Raw genomic sequence first — 18,800 nt, 5'->3', positions numbered from 1 at the left:
TAATTAAAATATAACACCCTAGTTTATCAAGTCTATGGAATTAAAAAAACAAATTATTCTTATATAATTGGTGAATATTGGAGATAGCATAATGATCCTATACCACAAAATAAGGGATAACTCATATGCTCTTCTTACGAAAAATGAGATTTATAAGTGTTCATATATATGGAGAAATCGAAATTCGAGTTTGGACTTTAGAGTAATGTATAAATATATGCAAAAATCTTTGATATTTGCTTTTAATACAATTCAAAGTAGGGCTTGTACTGGTTTAGTAGGTGATTTTGTGTAAATAATGTTACTAATTTGAAATGAGTCTTTAACCTTAGTGTATTTTCTGAACTTTGAATTAATTACAAAGTAAATTTACTTTATAAAATTGGAGAAATGATTAGAGGAATGCCCACATAAAAGGGGTAAATAGAAACAAGGACAACAAATGCTTAAATGGGGTTGTAATTCTAGATCTGCACATGCACATTGCTTGGACATGTTTAAGTGCAACTCCAAGTCTTATACTTGAAGAGTAGTTCAACCACATAAAATTCAAAGCATTAATTTATACTTTAGGAATTTAACATACATTTTCTTCTAATGATGAATGTTTTTCATGTCATAAACTTCAAATTCAAGCAAATGACTAAAATTTTCAAACAAACTGTTGGATTAGGAGACATTGTTGGCACTTGTATGGTTGTATTACCTCGAGAAGAAGTTGGATAGGCCATTTTAAGCAATCTAATCATTCCCTCCTCGCCACCATACTAGTAGTTGTTTAATGTTATGTACAATTTATCAATGCATTAATTTGATAATCAAAATTACATCTGTAAATCAACCGAGTGTGTGAACTTTGGTTCACAGTAAAGCACATTAAAATTAATCCTAGTATTTGAAATTTCACATAAAGAAGTAAAAAGTTCTTGTATTCAACCTAAAAAATTTAAACACGCTACCATACAATACAACTGAGTATAAGCATGTATTATGTACACCTAAGACAGAGTTTTAAATATATAGTGTACCATTTATAGCCTAATAAAGTTTTTCTACATTTAGGTTCAAGAGCATAAACTTTGTCTAAGACGATTTGCCTATCTTCACATACACTTAAGGGTTTGTTATCTTCAGATTATTTTCAGTTCAATTCAGTTAAGCTCCAATAAGTTCAGTTCAGTTTTTAATTTCCTTCTCTCATAAAATATTCAGTTCAGTTCAGCTCAATTCATTCAATCAGATCTTGCCCTTAATAGAAATAACATAATGATCGATTTCTTAGCATATGATTACTTAATTCATTCTCGAAAGTTTTTTTATTTTTATTTTTTTTTAATATAATTAGTTAAATGATCAGATAATATATATAGAAGTCAAGTCACATCGCAATAGCATTGTACAACCTAATGACACCAATGATAAGATGCAAAAAAAAGTACGTACGAATTGTAAGGAACTAGTGCTAGATACATCGACATAATGACATTGCAACACACAAGTCTCAAACTAGAGCCTTAAAACGAGGCTCATCCATGTGATGTTACTTGATTTTGCACAAAAATCAATACACCTGCTTAATTAGCTTAATCTTCAACAACAATATAATTAGGAGTAAATTTTAATAAACCAATTGACTACGAAATGTATGTCTTAGATATACAGATGTATTGTGTGAATAGGAATTGCTTTTCCCACCCTTTTTTTCAAAATTAATTCAATACTATATGGTTAATTGCTTATATTACAAAGGGGCCAGGCTTGCTAATAGCAATTGTAGGAGTGCAAGACCAATGCTTTACATTTAGTTCATTAATTGATAAGTTTCTTCTATTTCATTTTTATAAACATTAGGGTCTAACTGTCCTTTAATTTTAAAAGATTACAATACGAACTAATGTACTTCTTTCATTTAATTTCGAAATTATGGAATAATCATCTAATATATGAATATAGAATTTTTAATAAAGTATAGTCAATACGTTATTCATAAGAATTTCTAGGTTGTTTATCGCATATAGCTATAGCAAAAGGCTTTGATGTCAACATGCTATCTAGAGTACAAAGTAAATGTTAATTTAGATTTACTGCTTGGATTTGGTTTCTAATACAATAAGTCAGCCTTTGATCCACAAATCATGTTCAAGATTTGGATAATATTACTCATTGTATGATTCAATCTCACCATCAAGTCACCAACTATATAAAATGCAATTGATATTCATAATTCAACCTATGACTCTATGAGCCATTGCTATTACCCAAAAAGATTCTTGCTCTTCATTAATCATGTCTAATTCACTATGAATAATTTTTTAAAATAATTAAAAAATTTCAAATAATTTATTAAAATGGGGTGTTTCAGCTAAAATTTAGCAAAATTAACATAGCACATTTTAAGAGTAACAATGCAATTAATGTTTGAGAAAGGAATCCAAGACATACAGCTTGAATCACGTGCCATGTCCATGCTCATTCATTTCACCAAGCGGGTTTTACTCAGCCTCCACCTCTATTCTATGTCCATTGTCAAATACAAGCACTAATATTTCTTTTTATTGAACTGTTTTTATGAATTCTAAGCAAAGTTATTGAAATAACATAGATAATTCATATTCATTCATACATATCAAAAGCTGAAAACCACCCCTAGTTATCAAGTACTCCACTTCATATGTCACATACCGTTTTAGTTTCTATAATATACGTCCCTCGTTTCAAGATCAATTCACGTTCTCTTAAATCTCAATACATGGTTTTATACATACATGGCATACATATATGAAAATTCAATTATTAACCTTTGCTTCGAATAAAATGTGATAACTTTTTCCGGGCATTTTTGGGTTTGGATGTTGATGAGAGAATGGAGGGGTGTGACTAGGGATGTCACTTGGGCGGGTCAAGTAGGAGACCCGCCCCAATGGGACGGGGATGGGTCTCGGTTTGGCGGGTGGTGGGACGGGGATGGGGATAAAAACCATACCCGCCATGGGTGATGGGGCGAGGGTGGATTTTAAGTTGTACCCGCCCCGCCCCCACCCGCCTCACTTCGTACCCGCCCCATTCCCATCTCATACCCACACCTATATATCTTTTAAAGCAAAATTACATACTTTTATTCTATTTATAAAATAATTACATGAAATACAATATTAATTATAATACTTTGTACGACACTTATTTTATAACACAAAAATGTGTATAGAATGTTTTATTTTATAATTCGTATTAATTATGTAAGATTGTGTATTTGAGATACGGATATTAGGTGGATCTTGGGTGGGGATTAGGCAGGTCTTTGGTGGGGATGGATATCCAAGTGGGGGGTGGGGCGGGGATGATTTTGGAGTTGTACCCGGTGGGACGGGGATGAGGATGAAAATTGGACCCGCCGCAGGGATGGGGATGAAAATATTAGGTGGGGATGGGGATGGGAATGGGGATGGGAAGGCTAACATCCGCCCCGCCCCTCCCCATTGAGAATTTGAGATCCCTAGGTGTGACAAGTAATTAAGGGGGTAAGGGCAAAATTGGAAAATGATCACAACATATAATTCATAAATCATAATTAATCAAAAGCATAAGACTTTTAAGAAATTCGGAGTACTATACACCATATCTATATTGTATAGGTGGATGAAATTATAAAAAAAAATAAAAATAAAAAAAAATGGGTTAAGAGTCATGATTGGTGGCTGGGGCAAAATTGGATCAAGAATCATGGCCTTGGACAAATGGGCTTCCCTTTAAAAAATATTATACAAAGTTGTCTTTCATTTCTCTTGCATTGCACTAGAAGTTACAAGGAGTATATTCCTCATGTGTCAAAGAAGGCTAGTGAGTAACCAAGCTGAACATTGCACCAGGAGGAACCAAGTTCAGCAGATTCGTTGCGACTTGATTGTTAGAATGACTTCGATGATCAGGCCTGGTTATTTCTGTATCAATCAACTTCAACAATCGAGATTTATGTTCATAGGTCTAATTCTTGCTGTGATGATCAGTTCCAGTAGTTGGGAATTATACCCACCATGAAATGGGGCCTAAACCACCCTCAGAGTTAAGTAATCCCTATGACAAAGGAATGCTCGTATTATACAGCCGTTTGTCCAACCAGAAAAAAGGGAAGATATACTAGTATAACAGACAATATACAGCAAGTTATTAAAAAATAAGACATTTTATTTAAGTGAGTTAATAATGAACAGAGCTGAAATTTTCTGATTAATAATGAATACTTCCACTGTTCGGTTAGAACAACTGGTTTGTTTATTAAAGATCAATTGAGTTTTATACTTTTATGGTCAGAACCACTGACTTTTATTGATTTTTGCTGATAGTGGTCTTGTTATGTGCACTTTCTATTGTATAGCTATACCAATGCTATATGCACGCACTATAAGTGTCAATGATAATAATCTCTTTTTCCCATCTCTTTTCTTCTCTTATTATTGGAAATATCTTCACAATAAGTGAACAATTATAAGACGGATGAGAAAACTCACAGTGACAACCATTGGAGCAAAAGGCTTTGAGCCTTCTTCTTGTTCTAAAGGGATTGGAGGGTAGTCAACACTAGTAACTTGAAATCGTATCTGCAGATGAGGAAACATAGTAATCTATGAAAAATGATAATGGTAGCGACTATTTTTTTTTATAAAAATATAGTATCAACAATAAATAAAAATCAATGAGGGCCCTTACCGCACTTCCGTCATCATAGGATAATTCAAGCTCATTGTAAGTCCACACCCATTTCACTTGTTTGCTGCAGTTTCCCAAGAAAAAAAAAATCACAACTAAAGGAAAAATGTATATAATTGAATTAAGTATCTTTAAACTAGAGGTGCAAAAAGAGACAAAGGTAGATAATTGATCTTACGGATCATCGTCATGGGGCTCGATATGTGACGGGTCTGGCAGAGCAAAGGCAGGAATGTATATGTCGTCAAAAAACCCAAGAGACACTGTTTATCATCAAATTAATCCACACATTAAACCCAAGAAAAAAATGAGCGATTATGACGCTGAAAGCTATAAAATCCAATTATAAGCTTAAAAATGTATGAGAGCAGCAGTAAAAACATTAAGATCAACAAACAGTAACAAGAAACAAGTTAACAACCAATTCGTCCAATTGTAAGCAAGCTTTGATTGCAATATTATGGCCAAAGCGGAATCATGGTACATCATAATTGCATATGAAAGGTCAGGTCAAATGGAAGAGATCAGATGAGGGTCAAGTGCCAGATATAATGAAATAATTTTGTCACCAACTCCATGATATTTACTGGGTGACATGATTTTAAGGGGCTAGTACTCCCAGTGCTATTAGCTCAAAACCAGACCAACACCCCAAACTCCAAAATGCGGTCAATAAGACGAAGATTAGAACATGAAACAGAAACAGAACAGCCCCGTTCCTAGAAATTTATGGGCCCTAGGCATAATGTAAGAAAAGGGCCCCTTACGTAAACAATTTTTTTTACACGGAATAGCTTTAATTTAAATATAAGACAATGAAAATAACTTAAATTATTTAAATAGTAAGTCTCCATACACAATACTGGAGTAATAACTTTGCATATTATTTCGGTAATTGAATTAATATGAAACGGTGTAATTGAAAAGATTAATATTTTGAAGCAAATACTCATAGAAATCGGAAGATTAGAAGAAGAAGAGGTTATATTGCATAGTTATCTCCACCTAAATGATATCTAAGTAATCTAATGTTAATTGCTAACTAAATGCATTAATTATCATTTTTAAAAGTAGCTTATTTTTTAACGAGTAAAAACTACAGTTTAAACAGTTCAAATTCTCTCGCTATGCAAACTGATTTTTCTTTTTTTTTTAAATTTTGGGCCCCTTTCTGGCGTGGCCCTAGGCGGTCGCACTCAAGGCCTACCCCTCCGGGCCGGCCCTGAAACAGAAATGTGGATTAATATGAAAGCTGATGCATCCCCTCCACAAGGCATCATTAGATAGGTCAGAAACGGAAATGTGGATTAATATGAAAGCTCATGCATCCCCTCCACAAGGCATCATTAGATAGGTCAAGAACCATTTTGATCAGGTCCCAGAGCTGCTTCTCATGGTCCTATATTAAAAAGATATAACTACAGTTTTTATCTATTTTCAGTTCAAACCCTTTACTCAAACATATACATCATGAATATAGGGTTTTTAGTCCTCCAAGCAACAAAAAACTAAAAATGAACAAACAATAACAAATGGTGCAGCTCCCCCACCCCTCATCCAGGGCTGATATGTTCCTATAACCCAATCAATATAAGTAGCAAGACTGATAAAATCAAGCCTAAGAGCAATTAATATCGGTGCAACAAGATTCTAAGAAGCATCTTCATCAATAATATCAAGTGGGATGCAAGTGAGACTGTCCCCTTAATCTTCATTCAAATTAGGAGATGCAACATACAAGTACAAAGAAAGAAGGATATGCTAAGGCAAGATCGTATAAATATCAAATGAAGAATGTAAACGCCATACTCACAACTAAACATTAGTAATGAAGATATATATAGAAAACAAGACATACATTGTAATCCCTTTTTGTTAGAATTCTTTAGTTTTGCAGCAATGATTTCTCCAACATATGGCCGGAACATGACCATACGAAAAACCACCTGCAGAGCAGAATATGCATGATCCAAGGAAGATATCAGTGCTATTACATTCACTCCTGAGTTATCCTATACAAGACCATGATTTTTTCATCATATATACTTTCAATTTGCAAGTTCAACCTAATCACCCTACTGTTCATAAGAGGGAACTTAACAACCTTCTAGTGCATTTAAAAATCAAAACTGCAAGAAAGAAATAGATCACTCCTAGAGAAGCCGATAAAGAATAAACAGGCATAAGTTTTAAATGCTATTGCACTTCAACTATTTTACACAAGGATGAGGAAGACCTTTGGCATCTCCAATTATTCGACAATCGCTCTCTGTTTATTTTTCTACTCAAAGCTCCCAGTATTTGTTTTAAATGCTATTGCACTTCACACCATCTACCCAATAAAAATGTATATGCTATATGACTATACTAAGGTATGATTTTTGATCTTGCTTCCTTAACAATTACTACTATTATAAAAGCTCATTACCTCTTTTAGAATTCAATAAACAAATAAATCAATCTAAGTACCCAAAATCCTAAAGAAAATATACAATCTCCATACAAATTATGCAGAACCAAAATTCATCAAATAGCCTCCGCTTGTCTATTGGGACTAATTCCAAATGACACACCCTCTATCAATTTCATATACTTGTAATTAAACTTCACAGTCCACACCACATCTCCTAAAAGCTCTAAGCCACATCACCATCTCTCATGCATTGCAATAAAAACTTGTGTACAATTTACAAATCACCACTTCTGGCAAACCTGTCAAGGATGAACCTACAGTTCTCCAAAAACTTTTGAACTATTCTCAAACCATTCAGTACAACCATCCATAGTCACTATAACTTAAGTCTATAACATTGAATCATCGCGGTACTTTGCATCACCCAACAACCACACTCCTAGTCACTATACTCATTTGATATATAGGGCCTCAGTTTATCCTACAATAAGCAATTTCTGCTATGACAACAAGAACAAAAAAAATCATAATTTTGGAAAATAAAACATAATTGACATAATGTAGAAAAAAGCTGATGCCTTCCATTTCAAAATTAAACAAGAAATAACAATATTATTGAAAAAGGTACATTTCTGGGAAATTTATGCTAAAAAAATAATCAAATCTTCAACTTAATAGGAGTTCAAGTCATTAAATCCCAATACCCAGAACTTTTTTTTGCAAATTACTCAACCAAAAAAGGAAAATTACAGGAATTAACTGAAAATTAAAGGAGAAAAATCAGATACCGTATAAGTGGGAGCACCATCAACAGGTAATACAAAGCCGCCATCAATTGATTTGATATCGTAAATTGATACACACAAACCTGTTTTCGCAATCACCTAAACCACCAATTTAAAATTCAGAATAAAAAAAAGGGGAGAATTTGATTAATCAGAATAAATTAAACCCAGAAAACAAAAAGAAGAAAGATGATAAAACCTTGTCCAAGAAGATAGATTCAAGTTCACCCTTGATAGCTTCTTCTAATGGACGATCAAGTAATTTTGGGGGTAATCTTAATCTGTGCTCAATTTCACTTAACATGAACATTTTTGAGAGATTGAGTACAGAATTGGGCGCTGGAGTATAGGAATGGTGGATGAGGGTTTTAGGGGGGTTAATTGAACGAACTTGATTGGAAATTTTGAAACGGATTTTGTGAAGAATGGACATGGGATGGGTTGGGTTGGGTTGGGTTGGGCTGGGCTGATGGACATGAGTTTGACCGGCACGATGGCTAGTTAGGCATGGCTTGAATATGACCTAACTTGGCACGAGCCAGTCAAAGTCTGACGTGACATGAGAGACATATTGGTGGATTATAGGTCATATACGGACTTCATTTTCAAATTTGATACAAATTTACTTTAAGCTTGATAGGTTGATCGCTTATTTTTCCAATACAACAAAAAAAAAGTAAGGGGCCCGCCTACATGACATGAAACGTGGCTCAATCTATCCGTGTGACCGTGTGTGTTATTTAAAAAAGAAAAGATCGGCACGAGTTTGATATGACATAACTATTTCTTGGTCCATTTTAGGGCGTGTTTGTTTCAGCATGAGACACGTTGACACAACACACGAACCTACATGAAAACGTCCTGCTAAACAGAGAGCCGATACGACTAAATGGCTAACCAAATCCACAAGTACACAACAAAGTAATGCTAACCTGGCAAACAACATAAAGAATAATGAATTAGTCAACGATAAATTAATAAGACTATGAGTAGCACACAAGTTTGATCTAAGATTGCCTTCAAAAATGGCAGTAGGGAGAAAAGCAGGGCAGCAAATCGTACGGAACTCCATCCCAATTGATCCGGCTAGTAGGTAAAGAGGCCTTAATGATAAAAGGGTACTTTCTTTTGTAAGTAGGCACGTAAAGGTGGTTGATTTAAGGTTCCATTTTTAAGCATTTAATCTCTTGAATTTCTCAAACTCAATATTTCCACCCACGACCAGTGGAAAGCAAATTGATGAATTGATATGGTGCATGAATTTGTTTGCTAACTTTTCTTCTACAATCATTTAAACACAAGCTAAACCAATACTATTTCGATAGGATTCGAATTTTAAATCACTAAAATTAACATGTACATAATGTAACTCTATTCGTATTTGAAAGTTTGACTCACTTACTTATCATGTAGTCAAAATAAAATATATTTGACCACATTATATGATTTATAAAATAGAAATAAATTAAATGTGAGATCTTGTTAGATTTTCCTTATTGTAAATTTTTCAAATATCAACTTTTAATAATTTTCATTTATACATAAAACAAACAACAATAAAGTTCAATATTGAAGACCGCGCAAATGCAAAGTGAGTCGAACTTTCAGGAAATGAGAAAGTATATAATTTTAATTAACCAGTCTCAATCTATAATATGACGATTGTAAATCATGTACAATATGATCAAAGTCAAACCGAAGTTATATTATAGAACATTTTTAACTCATCAAAAGACACAAACAATATTTTGTAAATGAGATTTCTTTAATTTCAAGTTTGGATATCTCTTTATAATACAATGTTCTATTAGCAAAATTAATAATTAATCCTTTAATTTTTAAAAAAACCAACTCATAAAAAATGTAGTAGTAGTACTTGCAATTTGTACGTATAGGAGAGTATATCTAAGATACTAAGTAATGGATCCTAAAGCAATGCAATGGAATATGGGCGCTTATGATAACGGTATTAGGCAGCAAACAAATTTAACCTTCACAAAAAACCAAGTAAATTTATGCTACTACTAGCTACAATGTTCTTTGCATTAATATTCTCCTATAAGTTATCAAACATGCATAATTCCTATAATTTTCTAATCAACGCAATAACGCAACATCCTCCTTTATCACACAACCTTTGCAAGTCGCACATTTAGCGCACCTCCTACGCTAAACTCTAATTCTTTTAATTTCTACCCTTTCAACTTGTTGTTTTCATATCTATCCCTTTACCTTCACTCACTCTCTCCCTCTTTTACTCTTCCTAAGAAAACAATTTTTGTTTAGACGCCGAATTTATACCTATATATATATGCAATGAACTCGATTTAATGATTAAGCATTGTAATATACAATAGTCTATAGGGGGGTACATAATTCTTATTCAAAGAGATTGATAGCAACTAGAACAAGAATGATGAAGAAAATGGGCGGGAAGGTTAAGGTTGGGTTAGTTTTGATGGGAATTTTGTTGGTTGAGATGGTGGGGAACTCAACTGGTGCAACACGTCATAATTATGGAGATGCATTGTCAAAAAGTATAGTGTTCTTTGAAGGCCAAAGGTCGGGGAAGTTGCCACCCTCTCAACGAATGACTTGGCGCAAGGATTCTGGTCTTCGCGATGGCTTCCAAAAGAGCGTGAGTTCCTTTAATTTGATTTGATCATTTATTTTTGTGTTCTCTACTTCACAAGGATTCTATATAATACACTGAAAATGAACTAAAGTCCTATTAAAGGTCCTTTGAAACCATGCAATATAGTACCTAGTCATAATACATTAATGCATTTGAGATATAAAGCATGAGTTGATGACCTTATAAAAGGGGGTGTTCGAAAGTATTATTATATGTTTATGGTCATAATACAAGTAGTATATTATTATAACTTATCACAAAACATGTATATTATTTCGTATTAAGATTCATTTGGATGAGTTTGTTATACTAAAATTTTATAAAATCGACTTGTAATTATTCTACAAGGTTGACAAGCTAAAAAAATAGCAATATCATGACAAACCTCCTAAGATAATATAGGTTGGTCACATCTTTCTTACTTAATTTAATTTTGATTTCTTCATTTTCTCAAATTATTGCTTACAAATTTTTGTAACAAATTTTAGATTGGAGAATCCCAAATTGGCATAAAACACATTGATTTAGTAGGAGGCTATTATGATGCTGGTGATAACATCAAGTTCAACTTCCCTATGGCATTCACCACAACCATGCTAGCTTGGAGTGTGGCCGATTTTAAGCCCTTCATGGGCACCGAGCTCCCACACGCGCTCGAGGCGATCCAATGGGCGACCGATTACTTTCTTAAATGCACTCGTATGCCAGGGGTAGTATTCGCTCAAGTCGGAGAAGGTTTTGCTGATCATAACTGTTGGGAGAGGCCGGAGGACATGGACACGCCTCGAAACCCCTTCGCTGTTAGCAAAAAGTATCCGGGGTCTGAAGTTTCGGCTGAGATGGCTGCGGCGTTGGCTGCTTCTTCCATTGTGCTAAGGTCTTCTAACCGGACTTATGCTGCACGTCTTCTTAGCCGGGCTAAAACGGTATATTTGCATGCATCTTAGCTAGCCAATACTCGGTCTAAAGAAACATGATTCCTCTGTTTACTATATTCGAGTCATTTTGACTTTTTATGAGATTTAACAAATTATTTTGTTGGAAGTGTAAAAGTCAAAATGATGTCAGTATTGCAAAACAAAGAAAAAAAAAGAAATCTTATATTGTCGATAGTGAATTAACGCACATTTTTGTATGGATTAGGTTTTTGAATTTGCAAATACATACCAAGGCTCATATAATGACTCTCTTGGACATTGGGTATGTTCATTTTACTGCAGTTACAGTGGATATCAGGTAATTTCAAGATAACTTTTCACCAATTATAAAATTAAATTCAGATTGTAAATCAAATTAAAGCAGTTTATAATATTTATGAAGATAAAAATGATTATAATTTATGGCAGGATGAATTGATATGGGCAGCAACTTGGCTATACAGGGCAACAAAGTTACCTTATTACTCAAATTATGTGCTAAATAACATCCACAAATTAAATGGTGGTAACTTTGCTGAATTTGGATGGGATACTAAGCATGCTGGCATTTACGTGCTCGTTTCCAAGGTATATATGTACATACTCTTATCCTAATCGTCTGTTTATTGTATTTAGTCATTCTATATATATGTATACACACACCCACGCGTGCAGTGCACACATATCAAATTACGTACTATATTTCTATATATGCCACTCCATTAACCTTTGTGTTTGGTTACAATGATTTGTAGTTGGGATTTGCTAAGCATCTTCAGCCTAATCCATTCATTACCAATGCTGAAAACTTTGTATGCTCTGTGTTGCCTGAATCTCCAACAACCAAATCAGTCTCATATAGTCCAGGTAAAGTACAAATGTTCATTTGTGTTAGTTTTAATATAAATAGAGTGTCACAATGATTAATTTAACTTAAATTTGTACTGTAATTGTTTAGGTGGACTCTTGTTCAAAGCAGGTGGAAGTAACATGCAACATACAACAGCTATATCATTTTTACTTTTGGTTTATGGTCGATATGCTAGTAGTTTAAAAAAGACCATCCAATGTGGTAATGTAGTCGTCAAGCCCCCTAGACTCGCCCAAGTTGCTAAACGTCAGGTTTGTACTCGTAAATGGTGCTCTTGACATACATATATCATTACATAACACGCAAAGTTATGTTATTTTGAAGTGACTAGATGAATGTCGTGTATATTTAATTTTAAAAAAATGTGATGCATGCAGGTGGACTATATACTTGGAGACAACCCGTTGAGTATGTCATACATGGTAGGATACGGTAAAAAATATCCTCAAAGGATACATCATCGAGGCTCATCTTTGCCTTCCACTGATGCGCACCCTAATAAACTTGAATGTCAAGGCGGAACTTCCTACTTCTTTAGTAGTAACCCTAACCCGAATGTTTTGGTAGGTGCTGTTGTTGGAGGACCCGATATCAATGACAAATATCCAGATTCTCGAGCTGATTTCCCTCATTCGGAACCAGCTACTTACATTAATGCACCTCTTGTTGGGCTTTTAGCTTTTTATAAAGCTCACTAATTGATATGTGTGTGTAATTTTTTTAATTACATATTCTTTGTACATTAATTCTTAATTAATCATCGATTTTAATTTAGTTACATTTGTATCTTTTAGCTCCTTCATTGTTATAAACTAGTCAACTCTTATTTTAATTTCAAGAGCAATGTAGCATTCATGTGACATTGCATCACCTTTTTATTAGTGAGGTGATCATACATACTATACATGATTACATAGTTTATAAATTGAACGAAGATAGATAGAGAAGATTGTTATTAATATACTATTCAGTTTGATCAAGTTATTATATTGAAATTCCTTTTTAATCAATTATTAACAAATTACTCTCTTTGTATCGGTATATTATGACGGTATTTACTTTTAGTGGGCTCATAATTAAGAATTTACATTCTACACCAAAATGTAAAGTCGCTAGAGTGACAATTGAATTCAATTATAGGTAATGAAAATTTAGGTCAGGTACGAATTGATTTGTGTGTTTGAGTGTAAAAGTACTTGTACAGTTGTACTATTTCAACTAAGAAGTGCATTTGAATTTGATGGACTGTGTTGTGTGTGTGCCTATAATGGGTCATTCAATTTTAGTGTGGTTCAAGTTCGGATCAAGGTCATTTAAGAGGCTATTCTGATTTACTGAACTGAATTGAACTAATTGGAGCTAAATTGAACTGAGATGAACTGAATTGTTTATGAGAGAAGGAAATTAAGACCTGAACTGATTGGAGCTGATTTGAACTGAAACTAAGCTGAAGAACACCAAGCCCTAAGTCAGATCAACTTTATGAAGCACCTGTTTTGATTTATAAAACTAATTGAAGTTTAACTGAACTGAGTTGAACTGAACTGAAATGAAATGAATTGTTTACGAGAGAAGAAAATTAGAAACTGAATTAAACTATACTAAACTGATTAGAACTGAACTGAAATTATGCTGAAAAGAACAGACACTAAATCCACTCGAAAGTATGATAATTGATATGCATTTACGGATTTACCCATGACCCCATAAGTAATACCCATAACTCCACAGCGTTTTCCCCGAGAAAGGAAAAAAAAGTGACATCTCCACAACCGGAGCAGCAACCAAGAGGAAGAGTGCGAGAGAGAGAGAATGCAGCAGAGGAGATCGGCCGCCGGTAGGCCATCAGGAACTGATGGCTCCGACTTTTCCTACCGCATGGTGGTTGATTCCAGTATGCCCCCCTTTTTCTCCTGCAATTTTGATTTCTTTGTAAAAATTTGACCTTTCTTTTTTTCTTACAATTTTGTGTTCTTGTTGAAATCTCATCAATAGGGTACACTAAAGTTGCCAAAGGGAAGTCTCGTCTCTCTTCTCTCCTCTTAATTCAGGTAATAATTCTCTTATTTTTCTAATTGTAGCTTCTCATTGGGTAAATTGAAAAAAAAAAAAAAAAAAAAGAGAGAACTTTGATGATAGTTATGCTACAAATTAGGGATTTTTTTTAATTGGGGGAAAATTGAAAATGGTTAAAGATGCAAAATTTAATGACATTGTTGAATTTAGCAAGTAGGTATTGAATTAATGTGAAATTGGTTACTGGGTATTCTCTGCTGATGTGTTTAATTGGTTCTAACCAATCTGAAAGGTTGATTATTTAGGACATTAACATTTGAAATTAAGTGCGTTTTGTATAAATATGAACCTTGTTCCCCATCTAGGTATATATGCTGGTTGGAAAATCAAAGTTGGAGCCCTTTATTTGCTTCTTAAGGTCATTTAAGGTGTTGGAATTATAGCAGGCTTCTTGATTAGGGTTCTTGCAATCCTCTGAACTTCTGAAGTATACTAATTTGAGTAATTTCTGAAGTTAATACATTGCACTTGTTGATGTTTTAGATTCTGATGTCTCTATCAATAATGTTTGTCGTTAATTTGTCCCTCATCTGTTATTAGAACCTTTGTACAAAGAGAAGACAGTCTAGCACCTTACCAAAATACTTTCCAAGTTTCAATCTTTGTTGGGAAGGACATGAATGTGAATTTATGAGAAAGTGCTAGTGGCATTTCTAGTTTCGTTGCATACTTGCATATTAGGAATTTAGGATGGTGAACTGGTGAAGTCACTGGAGTGATCTTAGTGTCAGCTTTCAGTTGTATATTTGCTAGGAGCAATTCATTGCCTTTTAAGTTTGATGTCAAATTTGACATTATACCTTTGTCAACTGGGCAATTTAGGTTTCGTTTAGGTTATTTTCTGACGCAATCCTTGATTTGGTTATGCAGGGTCTCGTGTTATTTGTTGGTGCCATTTTAATGTTGTTACCAATGATAAAGGGAGAAGATTCTGATGTGCTCCGTCTTTCATCAGTTATTCTCAATTTTCTTTCTCTTCTTGTTTGTGAATTAGGTCAGTATTTTTTTAGATCGGGCATGGATGTGTCCTGTACATGTTTCTATAAATCAGTTTGCATCATTATGACGGTATGTGTATCTTATTAATAACTTCATGTATTGTAGGTCGTAGGCGAAGCCGATCAACATTGTTGAATATTTACTTGATTGTGTCTTTTGTAGCAGTGGGCCTCTCAGTAGCTTGTGTAATGAAGACCAATCTCCCATTTGAGGTAATTTCTCTTTGTTAATAGTGAGCATAACCTGGATAAATTTCAAACATTTTCTGAATTCCAAAACTAGACAGTAGTATATTGCATAGTAGCTCTTCAAAGTTTGAAGCAGGTTATACATCAACATTATAGTTACCCCAATGCCTCTATTAGCTAGTAAATATCTCAATAGTGATAATGATTTTTTGTTCTAAGCTTCTTCCTAGAAGAGGAGAAAGAGAGGTTTGTTGATGAGATTGAGAAAATTTCTTGGATGAATAAAGATTTAGCTGCTGCCAATTATATGTAGTCCAAGCTTGATGAATTGAAGTGGATTGCTGGGCTCTATTATTAACATGCACCACTCATAAACTGATAAACCTCAATTCTTTAAGAACTTTCTTTCTCGCACCATACGTTAAAATGATAAGTTTAGAGTTAAGACTATAGTTATGCCAGCAAATGACTGAATAAAATACAACTGGTAAGGTGAATATTTGATGGCTGATAATTACATCATGGCTAGGACTTTTGGTGTATTGATCGTGTATTTGTGTTTGGCGATGTGCAAAATGGAGTATTAGGCGAAGCATTCAGTGGATAAGCATTTTATACATCCTTAAAGATAGGTAGCAGTGGCTTTAGCATCCAATCATCCATTGTACTAAGGCTCATGATTTTGAGCTTTTTAAGAGATGATTTGGAAGACATCGCCCATTGCTTTTTTTGTGAGCTAGCATGTATGGGTGATAGTCTTAAAAGTTAAAAGTATCTAGGCCTCATGGAGTTCTTTATTGGAGTTGTATAAATAAGTAGGCAGAAAATTTTCATGGACTCTTTCATAAAAATCTTAGTCCTCTTACATAGCTCAAAGAATTGAATGGCTTGCTGTACTCACCCGTGCCTGCATGAAGAAGCTATGCCTGTTTTCTTCTAATTTTTTCTTGGAAAAGAGTCGGACTTCATGGGTGGTTCTGTTTGTTTCTGGCCGAAAACAAAGTGCCAAGTTTCCACATACATGTTAGAGCATCAAAAATGCAACATGGGTACTAAGTTTAAACAAAGAGTTTGAGTTACTCAGAGAATACAATTAAATTCCACGATATACATATAGAAACTAATGCATAGGGTACCAAGTCTTCATTTCTCACCATTGCTTCTTTTCTGCATTAGCTAGTATTAATTTTGATTGTCCTAGTCCCAAATATCTGATCCATCTGCTTATGTGATGTGAAGGTTATTCAAAGTGGAGTTGCAAATTGCTGGGAAAAACAAAGTTTGCAGCTCATTGAAGCTCTTCGTGTTTTCATCGGTAACATTATTTACTTCCTCCTCTCACTATTTCATATACATTATAGATAATTAACTAGGTTTGGTCATTGATTAATGTCTACAATTCAATTACTACAGATTTGTTGGTGAAGATATTTGCTGCGACTACCACTAGATCTCTGATCTATAACATGTCTCCTCCTAAAAGATCGTCTTGACCTTCCGCCTTCAATACGAGCCATTCTGGCAGTTTCTCAGATTTTGTTTAACTTTTCAAACTTAAAATTCCATTAATACCAGAGACTACATGATTTCTAAAGTTCCATAACTGCATTACCAAATTTTGTGAATCTTTAGCTCAAAAAACTTTTCATTTGTATACTAACTGTAAGGTTAATTGTGTAACGTTATTATTTTGATATACTGCTGTAAAATGACAGATCCCGTTGTAGTAAAACTGTTTTTCTGAATCTCTCAAAAACTTATCTTGAAAGTTTTTTTTAACCAAAAGTTGCCATGTCTTCTGTATGTTAAGATAAATGTCGCGATCACGACTGTTCTGCTTCAACAAAAGATCTAATTCATGAATCACTCATACAGTATATTACTATCTCTGTTAATGGTTATCTACAACTTTGTAGTATTATTTGTGAGATATAAAAAATTCTAAAGTTGCAGATAATCATTAACGAAGGTAGTATATTACAATTTAGCATGGTGAACAAAATCAACCCAGATTTTCTAATACACTCACTTTTCTAATACACTCACTATTTATCATAAAATATTACCACTCCAAGAAAAATAAAGTAGTATTTACCTAGCTCATTAACTATGCATGGATGAAGCATAACTATTAATCAAAGCCAAGGAATTACTAGTAAGATGACAAATTGTCACAATTTTCCCTCTCACAACACTCTTCAACTTTCCATCCATGACCTTTCCATCAAATCCAGCCGTACACGTGTCCGCATCGGTCAATGCAGCACTCACCCAAGTTTGTATATCATTCATCATAAGCCCTACTCTCTTACTATCCTTAATATGATTCATCTCCTTGATGGATTTTTGAAGCTCACTTACTGCATCATTTAGTTCTTCCAAACAGTCCTTCATAGCTCCTGCCTCCCTTGGCCGTATTCCCGGGCCATTCGACATCCTAGATATCATCGCGGTTGTGGTCCTGGTGGTGGCTAAGGTCACCAAGAGGGCGGCATTTGCAAGCATGTGAGGATTTTTTTGGATGTCACTTGCATAGGTTGAAAGGGAGTTGTAGCAAAGTTCAGGATAAAGTGTTGACTTGCATGATCTTTTAAGAAAATCTGTGTATATTGGACGATGGATTGCTAAAATTGAGCTAATTTGCGAAGTAAGGCTAATTATGGTAAGAAAAGCTATAAAATGCTTTGAATAAGATATGCTTTGCATCATATTTTTGTATTATTTTGGTTTCTAGGATAATTTTATGTTTGATTTTGTGATGATATTTGGAGAAAGTTTTTATCAATTTATAGGAGAGATATACAGCAAGTTGGCTTACTTTTTTTTAAAAAAAAAAAAAAATAGTAATAATTTTTGATATTTTGCACACCCGGGAAAAATAATTTTGATATTTTGGAATTGGAATCAAGTGGATGGGCCCTAAATTTTATGAAGACAATAATTAAATTCAATGGTATAAAGCTCTTTTCATACGATACGTAATATTTATTTTCAAACATTAATACAAGTATATATTATAAGGAGTAAGAAAAAATGTTATTTGAAATTATTGCTTGAGATAAAAATGTATCATTTCACATGAATAAAGTTAGAGTGTGACTTTGTCAATAAAAAGAAAAAAAAAAGTTAGAGTGTGAATTTAAGTGTTTTTATCTAGGAAAAAATAGAGGAGGGATCATAATGGACCCTTATACAATATACGTAGTACGAGT

At 33.9% G+C, this 18,800-nt stretch overlaps 4 protein-coding genes across 4 annotated transcripts; 2 read left to right on the top strand and 2 right to left on the bottom strand.

Moving 5' to 3' along the window:
* Nucleotides 1–3,711: 3,711 nt before the first annotated feature.
* LOC110689379 (DNA-directed RNA polymerase III subunit RPC8-like) lies at nucleotides 3,712–8,380 on the bottom strand. The gene is made up of 7 exons (XM_021866158.1): nucleotides 8,102–8,380; nucleotides 7,906–8,001; nucleotides 6,563–6,650; nucleotides 4,883–4,967; nucleotides 4,705–4,768; nucleotides 4,506–4,595; nucleotides 3,712–4,071 (listed from the first exon to the last, which is right to left on the bottom strand). Exons 1-7 carry the CDS (start codon nucleotides 8,333–8,335, stop codon nucleotides 4,021–4,023), a joined length of 708 nt encoding a protein of 235 aa, XP_021721850.1. The 5' UTR covers nucleotides 8,336–8,380; the 3' UTR covers nucleotides 3,712–4,020.
* A 1,590-nt stretch (nucleotides 8,381–9,970) lies between these two features.
* Nucleotides 9,971–13,267, top strand: LOC110689378 (endoglucanase 8-like). The gene is made up of 7 exons (XM_021866157.1): nucleotides 9,971–10,540; nucleotides 11,026–11,463; nucleotides 11,681–11,773; nucleotides 11,884–12,042; nucleotides 12,210–12,321; nucleotides 12,413–12,576; nucleotides 12,703–13,267. Exons 1-7 carry the CDS (start codon nucleotides 10,316–10,318, stop codon nucleotides 13,021–13,023), a joined length of 1,512 nt encoding a protein of 503 aa, XP_021721849.1. The 5' UTR covers nucleotides 9,971–10,315; the 3' UTR covers nucleotides 13,024–13,267.
* Nucleotides 13,268–14,045: 778 nt separating this feature from the next.
* On the top strand, nucleotides 14,046–17,323 carry LOC110689377. Its single transcript, XM_021866156.1, has 6 exons — nucleotides 14,046–14,219; nucleotides 14,321–14,376; nucleotides 15,272–15,395; nucleotides 15,506–15,612; nucleotides 16,828–16,903; nucleotides 17,002–17,323. Exons 1-6 carry the CDS (start codon nucleotides 14,138–14,140, stop codon nucleotides 17,079–17,081), a joined length of 525 nt encoding a protein of 174 aa, XP_021721848.1. The 5' UTR covers nucleotides 14,046–14,137; the 3' UTR covers nucleotides 17,082–17,323.
* Nucleotides 17,324–17,393: 70 nt separating this feature from the next.
* On the bottom strand, nucleotides 17,394–18,370 carry LOC110689376 (pectinesterase inhibitor 7-like). Its single transcript, XM_021866155.1, has one exon. The coding sequence runs from the start codon at nucleotides 18,295–18,297 to the stop codon at nucleotides 17,692–17,694; it is 606 nt and encodes a 201-aa protein (XP_021721847.1). The 5' UTR covers nucleotides 18,298–18,370; the 3' UTR covers nucleotides 17,394–17,691.
* Between the last annotated feature and the right edge of the window lie 430 nt (nucleotides 18,371–18,800).

The sequence above is a fragment of the Chenopodium quinoa genome, unplaced genomic scaffold (genome assembly GCF_001683475.1).
Source record: "Chenopodium quinoa cultivar QQ74 unplaced genomic scaffold, ASM168347v1, whole genome shotgun sequence".
Taxonomy (NCBI): Eukaryota; Viridiplantae; Streptophyta; class Magnoliopsida; order Caryophyllales; family Amaranthaceae; genus Chenopodium; species Chenopodium quinoa.
Note: the sequence above shows the minus strand (reverse complement) of the source record. Positions and strands in the feature narration are given on the sequence as shown.